Genomic DNA, 17,463 nt, shown 5'->3' with positions numbered 1-17,463 from the left:
CTTCAGGTTTTTTGGTTTTCCTGTTGAATTCGTATTATATACAGTATATATATATAATATATACACACACACACACACACATATTATGCTGTTTCATCAATGAGACAGTATTCAAATACAGAGACATTTGCACTTTGGTTCAGATTGATGTCTGTGTGAGTTGTCAATTCTTGAGTCATTGGTACCTGGTTTTTACATTTTTATTTTGATTAAGAAATGTAAAAGACCATTTTGTCCAAGTATTTAAATAGGGACATTTGCTATCACTTTTTCAAATTGATATTAGTAGGAATCTTTGAAACTTGCGTTAGTGATACTAATTTTTAAGTTTTGATACCTGAAGTTTATTTTGAGTATTGATACATTAAATAGAGACAGTATTTAAATATAGGTATATTTAGTATCACTTAAATTTAAGCTAATAACTCTGTGTCCTTGTTTCTTGTATCACTAATACGTATCTGAAGTTTCTTTTTTTAGAGTATTCATGTAAGTATTCTGCCATCAAAGAGAAAATATTTTGTTTTGGTGAATATTTAATTTGGGATATTTGCTATCTTTTTAAGACTGATATCAGAACAAATCCATTTTTGAGTCAGCCATTCCAATATGCATTGACGCCTGCCCATTTTCTTTAAGTTCTGTTTTAAAAATGTATTCTTGTTTTGTTAAACAAAATGGTGGATATTTGCTGCCACTTAATTATAGACTGACATCAGTACAAGTCCTCAATTCTTGAGTCACTGATACTAAATGGTAAATGGTCTGCATTTATATAGCGCTTTTCAAGTCAATGAAGACCTCCCAAAGCGCTTTACAATGTGCTTCAACTTACCCATTCACATACACACTCACTCACCAATAGCAACCATGCAAGGCGCCTACCTGCTTATTGGGCGCATTAGTGATTCAGTATCTTGCCCAAGGACACTTCGACATATAACACGAAGGAGCCGGGAATCGAACCTGCGACTACTTGATCCCAAGACGAGCGCTCTACAAGTTTTTATTTTGAGTATTAAAGATACAAATACTGTTAGCTCTTCAACTCCATATCAAAATTTTCGGGAAGTTCCGTGAAATTTATGGAAAGTTCTTTTTTAAGTTTATAAAACGTATAAATAGTTTTGGCCATTAGGTAATACATGTACTTGGATTTTTCTACAACATGAAAGTGTTACTTTATATTTTTTCTATTCTGTACTTTATCAAAACGTCCACAAGTGGGTAACCCATTAAAAGAATAAACATTAGCTTTTGCGGTAACCATAAGGAAAACGCGTGACCTTTAAGCCCCAGTGGGTATTTATGTAGTGACCCCTAATGATGTAAAAGTATTTAAATCATTTAAATGAAATATTGTTAATTCAGAAAAAGGGCATGCATTTTTGCTCGATCTCATGAATATGACATTTAAAAAAAAAAGTATAATTGTATTACACAACTCAATGAGGTAGATAGATACTTTATTCATCCCCGAAGGGAAATTCACATTTCCAGCAGCATCCATGAAATACAGGTGACGACTTTGGCACCCACCTTACTATTGCAGAAGCCCGAATGACCATTTTGCGAAGCTAGCTTGTCCTGGTGGCCACTTACTGCAAACAGCTGCATGTAATGGTCGCTGAGTCCTCTCATTCAGACATCATTTTCCTCTGTTTCCTCCTCTAGCCACTCACGTTAGCCACTTTGCTGCAGGCTATGGCTAGCCGTTATTGCCTAAGCTCCATTCTGAGATAACGACTGCTAGAGGTGAATTATTACCAGGGTTCCAGCGGGGTATTTAACACTGAAAAGTCTTAAAATTTTGATAACCGCATACTAAGGCCTTGAAAAGGTCTTAAATTTTACTTTTAATGTTAATTTTTTATCTGAGTGATGGAGCTTATAACTGTATAATAAGTAAAGTAGCAAAAGTACGGAACGTTGTATTGTAAAATGATTTTTCATTTTCTACAACTTTATTAATCCTTGACGGATGAATGTGAAATCCAGATCTCTGCGTTTTCGAAAATGCAGCATTATATTGGAGCTTTACCTACAGTCAGTCTCTTACCCGCTGTCATCGTCAGAGAAACTTCAGGATGGGAACTGTTACTTGTCCCTATCTTGTGCAGTTATTCTATTTTGCATTATTTCATGAATGTAAGCCAGAATATGTGCAGTCTTAAATTTAATTGGAAGTGGTCTTAAAAATCTTGCATTTGAATGGAAAAATCCTGAGGAAACCCTGATAACACACTGTCACTTTAGTAATATTTGTACAGCCATGATGACAACAAAACCCAAAAAGAAGACAAAATGACTCACACAGTTTGATATTGTTTGTATTTGACACCTTTTTTTATTTGCGGGGCTAAACCAAAAAGACATCGGAATATTCTATAAAAGAGCAAGTAGTTGCATCGTGAGCGATTAATTTTCACAGGGCCTCGTCATCAGTCCTCCAGGAATGATTCAAACACTCAATTTTACCCCAACGTCCAAAAAAGGTCTTAAAATACCCACAATTGTCCCTTTTCTAGCATTCAGCCAGCTAAACCATTTTTTGAAAATGCTAATAAATTACAGTGCAATTATCCTTATTTTTAGTCGAACATTTGTCATGCATCATTCCCGACTCCACATTGGACATTTTGGCACAATCAAAACATATCCATTCAATCATTCCGAGTCACGCAAAAAATAATAATGAAATCGCCGCTGCCCGAGTACCAAACGTGTTTTAATGTCTGTTTTCTAGACGACGAGAAGCTATCCGAGCCACTAAAGTCACAACTGTTTTCTTGTACTTTCAATTCCAAAATAAGGAGTTCGAGAAAGAAGTCCCTCTCTGCAAGAAAACAAAAAACCCAAATGGTCATTTTTCAAAAAGGAGCTCTAGAACTATGTCAAGGGTAATATCAATCACTCCCTCCACAAAAAAGAAAGAATACAAACTTACTTTCATTTCCCCCAAAAAAGAATCTAGAACTATGTTGAGGTTGTTGACAGTAGCGCCCCTAGCCCATAAGAAAATAACAAAAAAGGGAGTTATAGAACTATGTTGAGATGGATAAAGATCACTTTTCCCACTAAGAAAAACAAACAAACTAATTTCCAAAAAGAGTTCTAGAACTATGTTGAGGTGGTTAACGAGAGCTTCCCCTCACAAAACAAAACGGTCATTTAAAAAAAAAAAAGTCCTAGAACTATGTTGAGGTTGTTCTAGGACCTCACATGAAACAAACAAAAAAAACACTATTTTACAAAATAGAATTAGAACTACAGTATGTTGAGGTTATTGATGATCACTTCCCCCACAGAAAAGTACTTTCATTTACCAAAAAAAGAGCCTTATAACCAGAATGAGGTTGTTGACATCTATTCGCCCCCACAAAAAAAATGGTCTCTCCCAAATAAGGAGTTCTTGAACTATGTTGAGATTGTTAATGAACATTCCCCCACCCAAAAAATTCCAGAAAAGAGTACTAAAACCATATTGAGGTTGTTGATTATCGCTCCCCCCACTAAAAGTCAAATAAAAAACATCAATTCCATTGAGGAGCAATTCCAAGGAGCTCCTTATGGTTAACTATGTTAAGGTTGTTGACGATCACTCCTCCCACAAAAAAACATGTTTTTTTCCACAAAAGTGTTCTAGAACTAGGTTTAGGTTGTTGATGATAATTCCCCCATTAAAACGTTTTATTTCCAAAGAAAGAATTCTAAAACTATGTCAAGGTTTTTGAATATCACTCCCACACAAAAAAAAACGATTATTATTTCCAAAACGGAGTTCTATAACCAAGTTGAGGTTGTTGACAATCACTCCCCCATTTCAAGTAGTTAATTTGCTTCCTGGGCCAATTCCTCATAGGAATAGTTAACTTCTGTTTAGAAGACTAGTAATTACATGCACCAAAAACAAAGAAAAAAACAGTTTAGCTAATAATAACACTGCCACAAAAATGCCTCGCAAATTTCCAACCTGACACACAGCTGCTCAAATTTGTCCCTAAAAATGAACGAGGTGATGTGGTGCTCGAATTTAGGCAGTGGATAGAGAAAGTCGGAGCCCAGACCTAAATCCAATCGAGGAAACAATCTAAATTAAACTCCCTGTGCAATCTAACACCTTTGGAATGTTTGTACATGTATACATGTCTCAATAATGAACGAGAAGGGGAAGAATGGAGTTTTCTCTTGGCAAATGAGGCGAACGCAGTTTTTAAAAATTTTGGTGAGGAAAAACTCCAATTTCCACTTGTCCTGGACCTCACAGTCAACTTTCCTTTTTTATCTACAGTCGCCATGTTGGAGATGGGGTGGGTTAAAATGATCAGAGAAAGCCAAGGTCAAAGGTAGCCAAAGGGCTACTGACATCATCTGGTGAAATGGTGATTTTCTTTATATTTTTTTTTTGTACAAATTTTATACTATTGTCACCATTACTGGCAGGGCATGTATTCATTTAATGACAGAGGCCATTGGCCAGTAAAAAAATTGATCATGGGCCGTAACTGGCCCTCAGGCCGAACTTGAGACATGCCTTAATTAGTGACTGGGTATTTAAAATTGAGATCCACAATAAAATGAAGGTTTAAATTGGGGATTCAAATATGGATTGTAGTTGGAAATTAGGGCTTTCAAGACAGAAATAGGGTTACAACTTTGATTTTTAGGTTTCAAGGATGGATTATAAAATGAAGGTATCCATTTGGAATCGGGTTTCGAGTTGTGTTACAAAAAAAAATTTAAATGAGTAAAATTTAAATGATGGTCTTAAATCAGGGTGTCAAGATGGAACGTGTCAACCCTGAGATTAAGGCTTCAAGATTGGATAGTAAATCGAAAGTACAAATTTTGTATTTTTTAGGGGTTTATAGTAGAGATCCAAGATAGAACAAGGATCTAAATTAGGTATTCAAATGGGGATTTTAGTCTCATATTGGGGTTTCAAAACAGAAATTGTATCTTCCCCGAGATGGTTTTAAAGATTGGATTGCAGATTGAAAGTACAAATTTTGTATTTAGAGGGTTATATAGTTGACAAGATCGATTAAGGGTCAAAATTACAGAGTATAATCTGAAATTAGGGTTTTTAAGGCAGAAATGTGTGTAACCACTGATATTGAACTGTTAGGGTTTGAAGTAGGGTTTTTAGGTATCTTTGGGGTTTTAGAGATTTAAGAAACGGTTAGGTAAATGGAGATTCGAACAGATTACGGTACCAAAAACAGGTTCTGCCCCTGAGACTTGGGTTTTTAAACTTTGGGGTTGAAAGTATTGAATTTGGAATTTCTGTGGTTTTAGAGTTTCAAAATGAGGATTCAAAACCAGATTGTGGCTTGAAATTAAGGGGTTTAAAATACAAATACATTTTCAAGGAACAAGGTTTAAATCTGGGTTTCAAAAAAGCATGAGGTCCTGAAATTAAGAACAGATCAGGGTATCCTATTTAATTTAAGAATTAAGGAAAAAGGCGCGTTCCTACTTCCGCTTTCCACTGCGCAAGCTAGCAACTTTGAGTGTTAGTGTGTGCGAGAAATAAAACAACAGTGTGCTCAGAGAAGAAGACCAAAATTAAACAGCAGCCATTCAGATACAAACAAACAAACGACCTGAACTAAAAACTATGACGCTACTTGAAACGTTTCGGGATGTTTGGACTTCCAGAAAAATGCTCCAGTTTTCCTTCTCCCCCCCAAAAAACCCAGATTAAGACATTCAGTGCCATTCACGACAATAGACGTCAATCTACTGCCTTCCTTTCACTCTCACTGACGGTTCTACACGTCCAATTGTCGCGAAACTTTGCCCTAAATCCGAAAAGTTCCTATGTGAGATTTCCTCCGACGACCACAGAGTAAACAAACCACAAAAAAGTGCGCGCCCCGTTCCGGCACCACAAGAATGCCGACGTTTCAAAACAAAAGCCTGAAGTTGATCGACTGGGACCACGAGCACCGAAGGCTCTTCTCCAAAAAATAACCCGAATACACTTTAATTTAGTTATAAAAATCAGTCCAATGTCATGCGTTCCGTAATATGTGTTTATACGTCGATTATTATTCCTTCTCTCGAAATATTGTTCATTTAGATTTGGATTAGCAGTTCTAATAATAACAAAACCCAAGTCAATCACTCCAAGCTAGTTGCCGTCATTAAATCGGCAATCCACTTGTCTGCCTTCATTTCAGTGCACACACATGGATGGGAGGGGGCGGGAGGTAAGGGGTTAACAAAACCGAGGTGAAGTGTTGTAAAATAAAAAGAAAAGATGAATCGGAGACAAAGAAAGGAAAAAAACGTGACAGCTCGCCACCCGCCCTACGGTCCGTCTTGTTCACATTCACAGTGCTGGAATAAAAAGGAACACGGAAATACTTTAAAATTGTTTTCGTCTGTGCGCGTGTTGTTGCCACGGAATTCCTTTCCTCTTGTGGCCTCCCACCCACCGGGGGGCGCCGTTGATCTTTTTTTTTTTTTATAGGCGCTTTTCCTTGGCGATGCCGTTCTGCACGTGCTTCCTGCAAGAGAGAGATGGGATGAAGGCCGTGTGGGTTTTCCTATTTTTAACAATTTTAGTTTCTAAACGCGACGCTTTACACCGAAAAACAAGGCCGACCAGATGATGAAAGTGCAATATCTTAGTCTGATCAGGAAGCTTCTGCTACTGGCAACGGTGGAAACCAGTACCCCCTACCCAAAAACCGGCCTGAAGAGAGGGATGGCTGCCGCCTGGCTGTACTTGCGCAAAACACACCACAGGAAGTGGTGCCCTGACAACCCTGGCAGTTAAGGGATCTGTGAACCCTGAAAACGTTTTTTGAAAAACAACGTCTTGAGCCTATTTTCCTCCTCCTCCTCAGTGCCAAACTCATTTAAGTTCGGCTTTCACATGTTAGAGAAAAAAACTCCCGGAGGCCGGACTAGTATGTTAAGGAAACAGGAGAAAAAGAGAATAGGAAAAAAGACTGTACAAGAGAGATGGAGAAGGAAAAAAAAACAGTACAAGAGAGAAAGAAAGGCTAATCAAGAGAGGGAGAGAAAGAGGAAAGACAAATGGAAGAATAAGAAGGAGAAAAAAGCAGAAAATAGAGAGGGAGAGAGAAAGAAAATGAAAAATGGAGAGAAGAATTAGTAAGGGTGAAGGTGAGGACAAGAGGTAGAAAGACAGAAATAGAGAGGGAGAAGAAAGTGAAAAGAAAGATGAAGAAAAATTAAAGGAAAATAAAGGGAAAGAGAAAGCAAGAGTGAAAGACAGATAAACAAGGGGAGAAAGAAAAGGAAAAAGAAAGGGACACAGAAAGAAAGAGTACCAAAGGGAAAAAGGTCAGATATGGGGAGATAAAGAGAAGGAAAAAAAGAAAGGGACACAGCGAGAGAGGAAAGACAAATGGGGAGAGAAAGACAGAGAAGAAAAAAACAGAAAGAGGAGAGAGAGAAATACAGCTACGGTGTCTTTGTGAGTGGCACCTAGTTTTGGTGACACCAAGTGAACAGATATGAAAGCACAGCTAATTTTTATCTTGCACTTCTATCAGTGTTGTCTTCCTGACCAGATTCAATCTGTTGGTGGGCCTGTTATATGTTTGACACCTGCCTCATTGTGTGTTATAACACTGTAATATGAATTAAAAAGCAAGTTTTATTGATCATTAGTATTAGGTGAAAAACCGTTATCATGCAACCCTAGCATGCAATTACGAAATTCAGACAATTACTGCTCCTGTGTTTTTGTGTGGAAATGGATTAGGAGTATATATTGTGACCAGCAGATGGCAGTATTAGCTTGAAAAACTATCCCAAAGGACATGGATACAAATGTAATATATTTTTTAGAATTAACGTATGTAGAAAACCCATTTTTGTAAAAATAAATAAATACAACTCTTTGTGGTTAAATTAGCCGATTGTCCACTCCAGTAATAACACGCAGGGCTTGTACTGGTGCTTGAAATCTTTGATAATGCTTGAATTTTTGTTTTCAAGAATTTAAAAGTGCTTGAAATTTGGCTGAAATGCTTGTAAATGCTTGAAATTGTTGCCAGGTTTTGCAACAAGTCTGCTTAAATATGACGCTGACACTGCTATCTGGTGGCCTCGCTTTGCCATTGCATATCTTCTTCCCTCGTGATTAATTGCAGCTGGCATTAGTTTGTATGGCATTGTCCTTTGAGGTGCCATCGCCCCCTACGGGTTGCGCCCAAGAGGACAAGTGCATGCTACGCTCAAACAGGGCACTATGAAATGTATATTAGTGCAAGGATTACGTGTCAATTATAAATATTTATTATGGGTCATGCTAAAATCCCAGTAGTAAATTAATGGGAAGTACTTACTGAAAATCTAAGCTACATATAACTGTCATTTCTACCTTACACCTACAGGGGAGAGATTTGTCTCAAACTAATTCGAAAATTCCACAGCAGCATTCCAATTATGACGAGCTCGGAGTCGAGTTTAGTGCTTTCATAACCCACAAAACGGCCTGTGTTGTGAATGGTTCGGTCCAGTATACAAAGGGCACAGTCCCAACTAAGGTTTACAGTCAAGGCGTCACCAACAAATCCCGTTTTGGCTGTATATTGCTAATAAATCCTTTATGGTAGCTCATTAAACGATGTATGTTCAATGTTGTGACACTTAATGGTGTAAACCCACAGAACATCTTTTAAGCGCCCAGAAACTCCAAGCACACAGAGCAATTTGATTGGGTGAAAGTAGGGATGGACGGACCTATGCACCCAGCGCACGTACTCACTTCTCCCTGCCCAGCGCCGTCTGCCCCGAATGTAAATACATTGGTATCCTCATTTGCAGTATTTTGTGACATATTTTACAGAAGAATTCTGCTTGCACCTTGTTTTGAAACTATTGTTTATGAAAAAAAATGAAGATCAAATTGGGCCTAGACAATCTTGAGTTACAGCGGGAGGGAAACGAGTTTAAAGTTGGATACAGTATTTGTTGATACAGGATGCAGGCCGTGGCATTATTCTTATTGTATAAACTGGGTCAAATCATCAAAAATCATTCAGTGAAATAAATAAATGCGCTGAAAAATTAGATTTTGTCTCGAAAGCGGGTTTTGCTGGAATTTCTTAAAATATATGGTGTGGCTCTCTTTCTCCCCCAAAATGTTTTTGTGTCATCTGTTACCTAACAAACACCGCTTTTACAGGTTTTCCCTAGGATCTTTGAAAAGACTTATAAGGAATTGAATGCATTATTCTAAGAAAATAAGCCATTAGTTTGCAATTAATGTCTTAAATCCAAATTCTGGAAGTATTAAAAAGGCAAACACAAAGATTTCCTGTGTTGTGTCTTAGGCAAGCACAGCCTGATGCTGCCCATCCCTCTCCAGGCCAGACTTGACTTTAAAATTGACTCTAATTCATGCGGTATTTTGTTTGTTTCAATTGTGTTTTTTGGTCTTAAATTTGATTTCAAAAGGCATTAAAAAGTCTTTAAAAGTCTTGGAATTTAACTTGCCTTAAGCCGTAGTAACCCTGTATTAGAGTTTAAAGTGCAAAGTGAGGAGATTAAGGAGTCAAGGGATGATGGTAAACTCAAGATAACGGTACATTTGCGTCGACTCTGCATTTTCTTGGTTAAAGCTCATCCACTTATCGCTAGCAGATACCAGCTATCCATTTTTTTCCTCCTTTCTTTAATTTTCCTGATCTTTAGTCATTAGGTGACTAAGCCCGCCTAACGCCAACCAGGAAGGCATTGTTGTGTTAGTCTTAGGTAAGACTCGGCCGAGGCTCGAACTTGCGACTTCCCAGTCATGAGGCGGGCGCGCGACCCTAAGGCCACAGAGTCCATCACCACCTGTCGTTAAAAGGACGCGAGCGTCGAACGCAAAAATGAAAACATAGGAACAAAGTAAAAAATGACTATCTAATGCGATTTGCCTTACTATTTTTTATACATGAGTAAATATTGTTTATGCAAAAAAATGAGGCGCTTTTTTTTTTTTTTCTCTTTGTGTGGCCCAGCACCGGTCCATGGACTGACGGTTGCCGACCACTGCCTTCGTTTGTTTTATTTTTCTTGTTTGTAGTGTTTTCCTCCTTCAGGTCTCTTTTATTCCTTGTTTTTGCTTTCTGAGAATAAGTGCTAATTAATGAATAACACAAAATGACATAAAAAATACACTGTATATTTCAGGCTATAAGGCGCACCCTGACCAGAAGTTTGAATGCGCGCCTTATGAATCGGTGCACCTCATATGTGGACACAAATTGGAAATGTGCTACCTGATTAGTACGATTGATTGATCAATCGATAGATTTAATCTCCGACCCCAATTGCATAATATTGGTGTCACCGGTTCCGATACATATTCACCAAACCGCGAGGAATATGATTGGTTGTTCACAATTGCATGGAAATTAAGGGAACATGAATTAAACGTGTAACATGGTGGCAAGAATTCTCTTCACTACACCACATCGTCACATAAAAAGGCATGAGGTTTTATCTCATTATGACATTATTTTTAGTCAAGGTAACAGATATCTTAGAGAGAAGTCAAGTCATTTTTAGAATGTTGTTTCATTTTTTTCTCAGCTCAAACTAAGCATTAAAAATGGATAATTGTTTTGAATATGTTCGGACATGTGTTTATATATTTCAGGGCAAACCAAATGACTTCTGACAATGCCATTCTCTTCATTCAGTTCAGAACAGACAAAGAGCTAGCGTATACAGACGCTGCCCTACTTACAGACGATCGTTCGTAAGATGAGTTTGTTCTAAGTTGCTTCAGTGCTATATTTTGTATGTTTAAGGTTTATATAAGTAGGTTTAAGGCTTGTATAAGTAACCTGTATTGTTTTGTACTAAAAAATAAACATTAATTTGCTCTATAAAGATAAATTTAAGTTTAACTTACTTTTGGAATATGAGCTTCAAGAGTTATGCGACATCCTACTCCGTGGTAAAAAGTGGCCGAAAAAAGCGATCCAACCGTTTTCTCAACCGCATCTTTCTTATGCCACTTTCATTTCAAAAGAAATGGCTTGCCTCTTCTTTACACTTTACACCAACCATATTGAATGGATGCACGAGATATTAAACAATAATAAATGTATCAACGCGCTAAAGATACAGAATAGAATGTTTACACGCGAACTGGGAAGAGGAAGCTGGATTTCTTCTTCAGGTAGATGTTGGGTGACCTCTCACAGCGCCAGACGCCAATGGCGGCGGAAAGAAACACGACAGTAATGTCCTGTACTCGGTAAAAGGTGCACACAATACAAAACCTATCATACAGCAATGTCCGGATTTTTTCGACATCCCGAAAAAAAATGTTTGTACCTACCGTTTTGCATAAGTCGAATGGCTGTAAATAGGGGAGTGTCTGTATTGCAATATGCCAGAACGGTCGGTCCCCATAGGCTGGAATGGCCCCAATACGTGCCAGATATGCCGCAGCATAAGGGGAAATGCAACCTGTTCCCATGCGACAATATGTGCTAGCTATAACTGTCAGAACAACCAAATTACTTCCCACAATACCCACATCGACATAGATTGCAGACTGTCGTGCGTTTGGGAATGACTACGAGTCGGCTATTCAACGGACTAGTTTAATGCGGTCCGGACCAATAATAATAGCAACATAGGGTACCGTGACAAAATATTGTGTGATGATGAGGTAAGACCCAATGCCTTTTCATGTGTCATTTGTATCCCTGCTGGTCTAGTGGACATGATCTGGCACTCTCCATGCTACAATCATGGTATGCAGTAATGACTTCTTGCTAATCAATCAATGCACAAATATGGGACTTTCTAAACACAAGCTCTTGCAGTAGTTATAATTCTATATGTCTTATAGTCCAGGGCGCCTTACATATAATATACATATTTTTGGAGTTGCGCCTATTAATCTGATGAGCCTTATAGTGCGGAAAATACAGTAAGAAAATTGAATTTTGTTTGCCCCGGTGGTATTTTTTTCATGTTGTCTGTACGTCTTGACATTTTAATTTTTGTTCAAGTTTAGTTTCGTTTTCATGCGTTTCTTTTCCCCTTTCTGTTCCGCTTCTGCTCACCCCTCATCAGAATTGTGATGTCCAGCATCAGCGCAGAGATGTTGAGGTCCGTGATGGAGGGCGTCGGACCGAGACTTGCTCAGCAGGCCGGCTGCTGCCTTAGCGCTCTCCTCCTCCTCGTATTCCCTCACGTCGTTCACTTCTTTCATCTTCAGAACTTTCACCACGAAAATGACGATGAACTGGAGAGGGTGCACAATAAGATGCTGACTTTTTCTGAAAATGTTTCTGCGCTCTTACCAGGAACCAGTAGATGTTCATCAACAACAGGGCGAGGAGAAGTGTGTTAAAGAAGAAGTAGAAGGGGATGTTTGGGACGGACACGCAGGTGGCGTACAGAACCTTTAGGGGGAACCAGTACAGCCGGAACCAGAACCTGAGCAGCAGACACAAGGCAAGTTACGAAGTAATCTTACGCTAAAATGCACATCTACTTTCGTAAAGTGTAAAAATCCAATAACATTTTCAATGACAACTGTTTTGGCGAGTTGGTAAGAGCTACTCAAATAAGCTAATCAAAAGGCTGGGAAAAGATTGAATTTGTCAAGCGTTAGGACCCTGAATCACAGGAGTAGGTCACATAAGTTGCCTGAGAGGGACACACTTGAAAAGTGTTGAATTTGAATAACTTCAAAAAATATACATATAGAAAATGTTTCAATTTAATATTTTTTATCTAAAATAAAATTCTAATGCTAGCATGTTAGCTAGAACTGTAGCAACTGTTTTCACTGACAACCAGAGCTAAATTTAATGAATTTAGCGACAGCAGAATACAGAGAGAGCTGGATACACCCAAAGCAGCTGATAAGAACCAGTAACTGGTTTTGGTCAGTGGCGAGAGCGAGAAGCTACTAACTAGGCCAGTAAAAGGTTGAATATGTCAAGCTTTAGGACCCGGAATCACAGGACTCAGTCACAGAAGTGGCCAAAGAGAGGAACAGTTGAAAAGTGTTCAATTTTAACATATTCATGTAATTAAACTCATGAAAAATAGAAAAAGCTTATTATGTCTTGTATTTAAGACAAAATGTTCCTACTAGGGGCAGCATGGCGGCACAGTTCTGAGATCATGGGTTCAAATCCTGCTACAGGACTCCCTGTGCGGAGTTTGTATGTTCTCCCTGTGCTTGCGTGGGTTTCCTCCAGGCACTCCGGTTTCCTCCCACAGCGAGCGATTTGTCTGTCCCTGTGTGCCTTGCGATTGGCTGGCAACCAGTTCAGGGTGTCCCCTGCCCACTGCCTGGAGATAGCTGGGATGGGCTCCAGCATCCCCGCGACCCCACTGAGGATAAGCGGTGCAGATAATGGATGGATGGATAGATGTTCTTACTAGCATGTTAGCTAGAACTGTAGGTACTGTGTTCACTGACCACCAGAGTTAAATGTATAAATTAAGCAGCTGAAAAGAACCACTAGTTGGTGTTGGTCAGTGGCGAGAGAGAGAGAAGCTAAAGATAAGGCCAGTAAAAGATTAAGATTGTCAAGCATTAGGACCCTGAATCACAGGACTCTGTCACATGAGTGCCTAGAGAAGGAAAAAAAAATAATACGACAAGTGCCCAATATTTTAATGTATCCATATAAAAAATGGAAAAAAAATTGGGAAAAGTGGCATTTTATCATTTTTCATCTAAAATCAAATCCTACTGCTAGCATGTTAGCTAGAACTGCAGTAACTTTGTTTACGGACAACCAGTGCTAAATTGATTCAATTTAGCACAAAATACAGAGTGAGCTGGATACAGCTGGAGCAGCTGAAAAGAGACAAACAGTGGAGCTGGTCAGAGCAGGAGCATCAAACTAACTTTAGCAGCTAGCATGAAAAGCTGCAAAAAAAAGGCCACGAGATGATTGAATTCTTCAAGCGTCAGGACCCTAAATCATGGGTCTTGGTGACCGAGTAAGTGGCCAGGGAAGGAAACGGTGGAAAAAGACAAATATGACAAGCACTCGATATTAATTTTAATATCAAGTATATTCATACAGTTTTATATATTGGATCAGTTTTTCAAGAAATTGCCAGGAAAAAAAAACACTGCTGAGGACCAGTAAATAAAGAGGCCAGTCAAATGGTAAATATTTTTAGTATTTCTTTTATTCTTTGTTTGTTTTTGTTTTTGTGCCTCTCGTTTTATGTTCATTGAGCAGTGGTCTAATTTTAATATGTATTCTTTTTATGATTTATTAAAAAAAAAAGAATCATACTTTTGCAGGGCCTGGAACGGATTAGCACATTTACATTCAAAAGGTGCCTCTACTTAAAAATGTTTCAGGTTACAAAGCTACTCCCAGAACAAATTAAATTCAAAAGTAGAGGTACCACTGCGAATCCTACTGCTAGCATGTTCTCTAACATTGCAAAATAATCCCAATTATAAGCGGCCTACCAGGTGATGCTGAAGCTAACCGAGCCGGCGTTAGCTAGCACGTCGTTGAGCAGGAAGTAGCCGCCTCCTCTGGACTTCAAGTATACGTTGAGTTTGGTGAACTCCAACTGGATGTCGTTGATATCGTGCAGAAATAACACCAGGATGCCGACATTGTGGTACCTGCCGGGCATCACTACCGCGTTAGTCGTCACGGCAACGGCAGGAAAAAGAACCGCCCAAAAAAAACCACATAGTGGACTACCGGAAGGCGTAGGAGAAGCAGATGAGCGCCAGGGTGATGATGTGGTGCACTACCATGACGGCCGAGTCCTTCCGCCAAGCGTCCATGTAGACGGTAGCGTAGATGGAATGGCCGTAGAAGCTGCCCTGGATCAGGTAGGCGATGGCGATGTCTGTAGGCACTGGCATTCCGCTCTTCCAGTCTGAATACGGGGAAAAATATATTCCTTTTGATGCAATTGTGTGTGAGGGGATAAGGGGGAGGAATAAGTCACTGAAACCTTTGCCTATGGAAACTCAAAGAGCAGTCGTAAACAATTTTCAACAAACAATTGTGCCAAAATATTATATGTGACTGTTACGTTACTTATTCCTCCCCTTCTCATCAAGACAATTTTTAGCAGCTGCGTGTTTAATAGAGGGAAGGGGATATATTATTGATTGGGCAAACACCTGACTTAAAGTGTTCGGTGAAAATTGGTAGCCTAAAACAGAGGTGTTCGGTTACTTATTCCTCCCCCTTATGTCATTGTTTGCAAACTATTGTCACAGAAATATGGGAATCTATAAATGCTTGGCTGGTTCTAGTTTTAAAGCAGACCGATTTTAGTTTTGGTTTTTTAGATTTCAATAAAGCTCAGATCACATGTAGTTACTTATTCCCACCCCTGCTGTCATTGTTGGCATGCTACCCTTCATAAAATATGGAAACCTAAAATGCTTAGGTGTTTTTTGTTAAAACAGACACTGTTTTGTCATCTGCGTGATTTTAGGAAGGATCTTATCACATTTAGTTACTTTTTCCTCCCCTTTCCATCATTGTAAGCTATCCTAATAAAATATGGAAATCTATAAATGTTAAGTTAGTTTTAGTTAAAGCAGTTTTTTCATCTGTGATTTTGGTTAAGATTGGATTGGATCACATTAAGTTACGTATTCCTACCGCCTTTGTTATTGTTTGCAAACTATCCAAATGAAAGTATAGAAATCTATAAATGTTTGGATGGTTTTAGGTAAACAGTGTTTTTTCCTCTGGGTGACTTTTTTTAAATAAGCTTAGATCGTATTTACTTATTCCTCCTCCTTCCGTCATGGTTTGCATGTTATCCTCATTTAAATACAGAAAACGTCTACATTTTTGGGTGGTTTTGGTTAAATCAGATTCAGTTTTTCTATCTATCTGATAAGAATCAAATTGCAGGTAGTTACTTATTCCTCCCCTTGGAGTCATTGTTTGCATGGCATCCTTGTAAAAATATGGAAACTATAGCTGGTTTTAGCTAGAGCACTGTTTTTTTCCCCCGTCTGTGCGATTTTATAAAATATCTAATCACATTTGATGGTGATTTCATTGCAGGAATGTAAAAATGTCAAAAGATGCGCATACGCTTACACCACTGTACAAGAACAGAAGCAGCAGAGTTTACGCATACTATATAAAACTATATTGTATAAGCATACAAGTATATTTGGGTTTTTACTAACAAGTATACAAATCAGTCCAAAGTCTTAGTTATGCTTGTATCACAGACCTTAAATATATTGCTAAATTATTTGGCACGAACTACTAAATTGATGTTAGCGGCTAAAGCGAAGCTAACCAGCATATTGAAGTGATTTGCTGAAACAACTAGCAGCTGCGTTAGCAGAAATATGAGTTAGATCATATTGCAAGAGTTACTAAAGCACTTGTGTCAAAAAGGCATCCCGCGGGCCGCATCAGGCCCGCCAAGGTTTTAATTCGGCCTGCAAGACAAACCTGAGAAGGAGTTTAAATAGGAAAGAAACTCTATTTCTTTCTGTCTCTCCCACTCTTCTTTTCTCATTTTTTCTCTTTCTTTTCTCTCTCTCTCTGCTCTCTTTCTCTCCCTAACTCTTTCTTGCTGTCTGTTTTTCTTTCTTCTCACCCTTTCTCATTTTCTCCTTTTTCTTCTATTTCTCTCTTGCTTTCTCTCTTTTTACCCTTACTCTGTTTCCTTTTCCCGTTCTTTCTCCTTCTCTCTTTTTCATTCAGTCTTTCTCTGTCTCACGCTCACTCTTTTCCCTCTCTCTTTCTCTTACTGTCCTTTTGTCTCATTTGGATGTTTCTCTCTTTATTTCTCTTTATTTCTCTTTTATTCCCTTCTTCCTTTCTCTCTTGTATGTCTTTCTTTCTCTCACCCTATCCTGTGTTCTTTCCCTTTCTTTTCATTGTGTCTCTATTGTGCTCTCTTTTTCTCTCACTCTTCCTCCCTTGTCTCTGTATCTTTCTCCTTCCTTCTCTTTCACTCTATTTTCCTCCCTCCCTCATTCTTTCTCTATTTTGCTTGAACCTTCTAGTCTGGCTCCATTTTCTTCACTAGCATGTGGTCCCCATCTTAAATGAGTTTGACACCCTTGTACTAAAGTGATGCTAGTGGCTAAAGCTATTTGCCGATACGGCTAACGGCTGCGTTTGAGAAAATATGGGTTAAATTATTATTATTATTTAGCATGAGCTACTAAAGTGATGCTAGCGGCTAAAACGAAGCAAGCCACCAAATGGATGCTATTTGTCAATACGGCTAACAGCTACATTAGTGGAAATCAAATCACCCAATTCTAGGTCGGACTACGCTTGATGTACTCTAAAATATGTCTTCTTTGGCTAGATGGCCGACTGGCCGCCCACAGGCCTCTTCGTGCGTCTCGGTTTTTTTCCTATTTTTTTTTTGTCTGGACTACTTTTGGGCAGTTACGTAAGAGACGGGCTCGGTGTCATCCCGATTAAATATACATTTTCTCTGTGCAACCGGAAACCGAATTTGACTCTT

The 17,463-nt window shown here is 38.7% G+C and overlaps 1 protein-coding gene across 1 annotated transcript in view; it reads right to left on the bottom strand.

Moving 5' to 3' along the window:
- Window positions 1-4,859: 4,859 nt before the first annotated feature.
- Window positions 4,860-17,463, bottom strand: part of cers1 (ceramide synthase 1) — a 48,791-nt gene continuing 36,187 nt past the window's right edge. Inside the window, exons 3-7 of the mRNA XM_088349225.1 lie at window positions 14,694-14,874; window positions 14,450-14,611; window positions 12,300-12,435; window positions 12,060-12,241; window positions 4,860-6,515 (exon numbers count right to left, since the gene is read on the bottom strand). Of these exons, the coding sequence (XP_088205351.1) occupies window positions 6,473-6,515; window positions 12,060-12,241; window positions 12,300-12,435; window positions 14,450-14,611; window positions 14,694-14,874 (704 nt within the window). The 3' untranslated portion in view covers window positions 4,860-6,472. The remainder of the gene's footprint in view (window positions 6,516-12,059; window positions 12,242-12,299; window positions 12,436-14,449; window positions 14,612-14,693; window positions 14,875-17,463) is intronic.

Source organism: Urocampus carinirostris, chromosome 12 (assembly GCF_059441175.1).
Source record: "Urocampus carinirostris isolate Australia breed hairy pipefish chromosome 12, RoL_Ucar_1.0, whole genome shotgun sequence".
Classification (NCBI taxonomy): Eukaryota; Metazoa; Chordata; class Actinopteri; order Syngnathiformes; family Syngnathidae; genus Urocampus; species Urocampus carinirostris.
The sequence above is the reverse complement of the archived record's forward strand: the minus strand, read 5'-3'. Positions and strand labels throughout refer to the sequence as shown.